Here is a 3,778-nt window from a genome sequence, read left to right as displayed (position 1 = left end):
AAAGTTAAAATATAAGGAAAAAAAAATGAAAAACTTCTGAAAATTTATTTCATTTGAAGTAGCTCAATTTTTTTTTCCATGTCAAAGTAGTTCTTTCACAATCCATTTTATGTTGTAAACTGTTAAGCATTTATTCTAGCACAAATTTGAAGTTCTGAAAAGAAAAACACTTGATATTCAAAGAATAGTTTATAGAAGTAAACAAAATGAGATTAGCATACATAATGAGACTGAAATTTAAGATTCAAACATAGAATCTTCTGAGAATGAACACAGTGAAGGTAACTAAACTCCTCGGATTCATGTCGGAGCAACGACAGCAGAATCAATTGATAACCGGGAGTCAAAAAGTAAAAAAACCAAGATCAATAATATGAACTGTAATGAAAATAAAAATGTGAGCTTACACACACTTCTCTCAATCATACAAGTTTCCACAACTGCTATGATGTCACCAAAATCTTCAATTTTGTTAGGAACTTGCACTTGAATTCTAGATAGTGATCCTTGCTTCTCCAGTGTCTTGACAGAGACTGAATTCGCATCGGCGAGGTACTCATCCTTGGAATCTTCCGATTTGCTCAATGCCTTGAGTTCCAAGGAAGTTGAAGCAGATAACAGAGGTTGGTTCCAAATGTCACCAAATTTTTTCACTTCTGAAGGAGAAAAGAATGTTTCTTAAGAAGCATGCAAATCAAAATTTTTACAATGTTAATTACATAGTAGTAAGAATCAAAGAGAAGCAAACCTTGTTCAAGTGCTTCCTTTGCAATCTGAAGGCTATAAATGGACTCAGTTAAAGGATCCTTGGCCTCAAAAGATTGATGATACTCCATTTGTTCATCCTTTAACTTCTCCATTACTGCATAGTTTTGTAACCACCAACTTAACTTTGAGACATAACTCTACTCTTCTTTTAATAACTGTCTCTAGAAATTTTGATTGTAAATTGTTTTTAGCACAAAACATTTATCCAAAACAATCCTCTAGTCCTACACTACAATTAAGGTTCTCATTAATAGTCACAATAAAGATGCCTTGCTTAAAGTTGGAGTTCCTTGAATCACACTCAATCTAGAAATGAGAATTTTATCCTTCTCCCCTTTTCAACTAGATTTTAGTTCAGGGTTTTTATTTTTATTTTTTTCCCCCTAAAGAGTAGAATTGGATGAAGAATGAAAATTTTCACTAAATTTGTAGAGAATAATATATTTTTTGACTTTTTCTGTAATAAAAAAAATTACAATCTTCATTTTATTTAAAGATGCAATGCATCATATCATTATTCTCCACTATAAGACAATGCTATAATAAACACCAAGTCTTTAACATAATTTAATATCAACAATTTCCATTAAATGTACATTTCACTTATTTTAGTGTATCATTCATCATGGAAACAATTAAATAAATTCTTCTAGTTATATATATTACTATTGAGATTTTGTATTTTAATTATTTTACCAATTTTATTTATTATACTACTAACATATCGTATAATATTTTGTATTTTCATGTGATATTTGTTTACATATCTCACATTATCTATTTGCATGATAATTAAATACACCAATAATTACTTTTTGGGGGTAATATTCTTAAATGTTGTAAAACAAAACAATGACAGTAATCGTACAATCAGTAATCAGTAATGGATTTCAATAGATGAGTTATAACTTCTAATTCAGGAAAAAAAAAATTTCTTGTTCCTACACGAATGAATTCCCCTTGACAAATAGAGATGGTATTAGAGACCTGCAAAATATGGAATACTCTCTAATCTAAATCATGTTCTCAGAATGAGAATGAAACAAATAAAATAGCATTTAAGAATACAATAATAATAAATAGAAGAGAAAATTTGGAAGCAAAAATAGTTGAAAACTTTTGCACACTACTAACAAATATATCATTAATTAACCACAAGAAACCCCTTTTTTTTACCAAAAATGTATAAGCCATATGCGGATTTGAACCACCATTCACCAAACACCAATACCCAAATAAATGATCAATGGCATGCAATTTGCAAACTATATAAGCATAAATTATTTTTATGCAGCAATCACAATAAATAATCAAAGGTACAAAAGGGGTCGCTAATCAACTTTTGGGTACTGGCTTTTTTTTTCCTTTTCTTTAGTATTTTCCAAATTTTTCAACCACTTTTTTCACTTTTTGGGGGGCCTTTAAGACTCGGCTCGTCATGCATGCTGATCTTTCACCAGATATGTGGTGTTGTTCAGCTTTAGTCAATCCTTGCATAATCTTTTCTTGCGCGAGATGTTGGTGGCATGCTTGAAACCGGAGGATTCATTCTTCGCCCTATAACGATTCAACTCAAGTTAGAGATTATAGATATAGTTGCATGGTAATAGTCTCTTACTATAAGAATAGCATACTATATACCCCATGTCATGTTGTTGGAGAATGAGCTATTCCTGGGAGAGCGTTGGCCTACACTACCGAAACTAGGAGGAGGAGGTGCAACCTTAAGCTGATTCCAGTCGCCACTCTGGGGAGGTCTACCATGTGGAAACCTTTGAGTAGGTTGGTGACCGAATCGGCTTGGAGAATTTTGTAAAACATGAGGTATATAATGAAAAGGCTTTGACATGTATTGAAGATCATGATGCATTGGAGAGCTACCCATCTCACCAGAAAATGCTTGACCTGATGCGGGTATTCTGAGGCATACAGATAATATAATATATTTAGATTTTAACTCGATAGCAATTGCAAGAGAAGACAATATTATATGGATTTCTCCCTAAAAGTTTACAAATAAAATTTCAAGAAATATTAATGTTCTGATAGTTTTATGACCATAAGAGTTTACCCTCTTAAAAGTAATGTTATAAGGAAATTAGATCAATAAAAAAACCTTCAACCAAATCTTTGACCATGGAACCACTCATCAGCACGTCAAACAAAATCTGTACATGGGATAATACAAAAACTGAGGAGCAAGCAAAGCTAATTTGAGAAACATTCTGCAGCAGACAACTCACCTCTGTACGATCATTGGAGAGCTTGTACTGGTTCCATGGTTCAACCTTCCCAATCCAACCCACGGTTCCGTGGAACCAAGACTCATGCTTCTAGAAAAATCATTTGTCAAGGAACTTTCATCTGCACCATCATCTTGCAGTAGTAGTTCATCACTGAAATTAAGTTAAAGTTGTTCAGTTCATGTTATAATATCTTGTGTTGCTGTTAAAAATAATAATAATAATAATAACATACTCTTTTATAAAAAAAATTACATTTCAATTTTAATTCTTTTAGAAAAACCAAATCAAAATATCTGTCAGGGAGCTAAAAGTATACCTATAATTAGGATCCCAATCTCCAGGATCAGGCATGCCTGAATCTGCATTGTCATGAGCCAACTCTGTTGACTGCACTGCCAAATTCGAAGATAACCCTCCACTTCCTCGCTGCTTCCAGGTTCCAGGATTCATATTTGACTGCACGTAAGACGGGGAGCTGCCAAAGGCTTGGGATGTTCCCTCGGGAAGGCTTGAGTTGTCAGGACCTTGTCCTTGCCAATGTGAAGAAAATACTGTTTCTTGAGGTTGAGGACTTCCCGAATATCCCCAGTTTTTCCGTCGATTAAATTGGCTAACTGCAGGTGTCTTCCCTAAAGGTGATCCATGAGTGGTTCCTCTCGCTGGAGATGTAGGTCCATAGTGTCCGGGAGAACCAACTTGACCAAAGGAACTAGGCGGAGTGAACTGAGAGGGGCTGGCACCAAGAGGCATGGGGGTAAAATTTC

The 3,778-nt window shown here is 34.0% G+C and overlaps 2 protein-coding genes across 3 annotated transcripts in view; both read right to left on the bottom strand.

The window, feature by feature from the left end:
* On the bottom strand, nucleotides 171-1,521 carry LOC107618401. Its single transcript, XM_016320808.2, has 2 exons — nucleotides 749-1,521; nucleotides 171-656 (listed from the first exon to the last, which is right to left on the bottom strand). The coding sequence occupies exons 1-2, from the start codon at nucleotides 858-860 to the stop codon at nucleotides 301-303; spliced, it is 468 nt and encodes a 155-aa protein (XP_016176294.1). The 5' UTR covers nucleotides 861-1,521; the 3' UTR covers nucleotides 171-300.
* Nucleotides 1,877-3,778, bottom strand: part of LOC107619238 (dual specificity tyrosine-phosphorylation-regulated kinase 1B) — a gene marked incomplete in the record, with an annotated part of 9,373 nt that continues 7,471 nt past the window's right edge. For both annotated transcript variants that reach the window (XM_016322372.2, XM_016321830.2), the window contains 4 exon segments: nucleotides 1,877-2,325; nucleotides 2,410-2,687; nucleotides 3,012-3,164; nucleotides 3,331-3,778. In XM_016322372.2, coding sequence (XP_016177858.1) covers nucleotides 2,249-2,325; nucleotides 2,410-2,687; nucleotides 3,012-3,164; nucleotides 3,331-3,778 — 956 coding nt within the window.

The sequence above is a fragment of the Arachis ipaensis genome, chromosome B01 (genome assembly GCF_000816755.2).
Source record: "Arachis ipaensis cultivar K30076 chromosome B01, Araip1.1, whole genome shotgun sequence".
In the NCBI taxonomy this organism is placed as follows: Eukaryota; Viridiplantae; Streptophyta; class Magnoliopsida; order Fabales; family Fabaceae; genus Arachis; species Arachis ipaensis.
The sequence above is the reverse complement of the archived record's forward strand: the minus strand, read 5'-3'. Positions and strand labels throughout refer to the sequence as shown.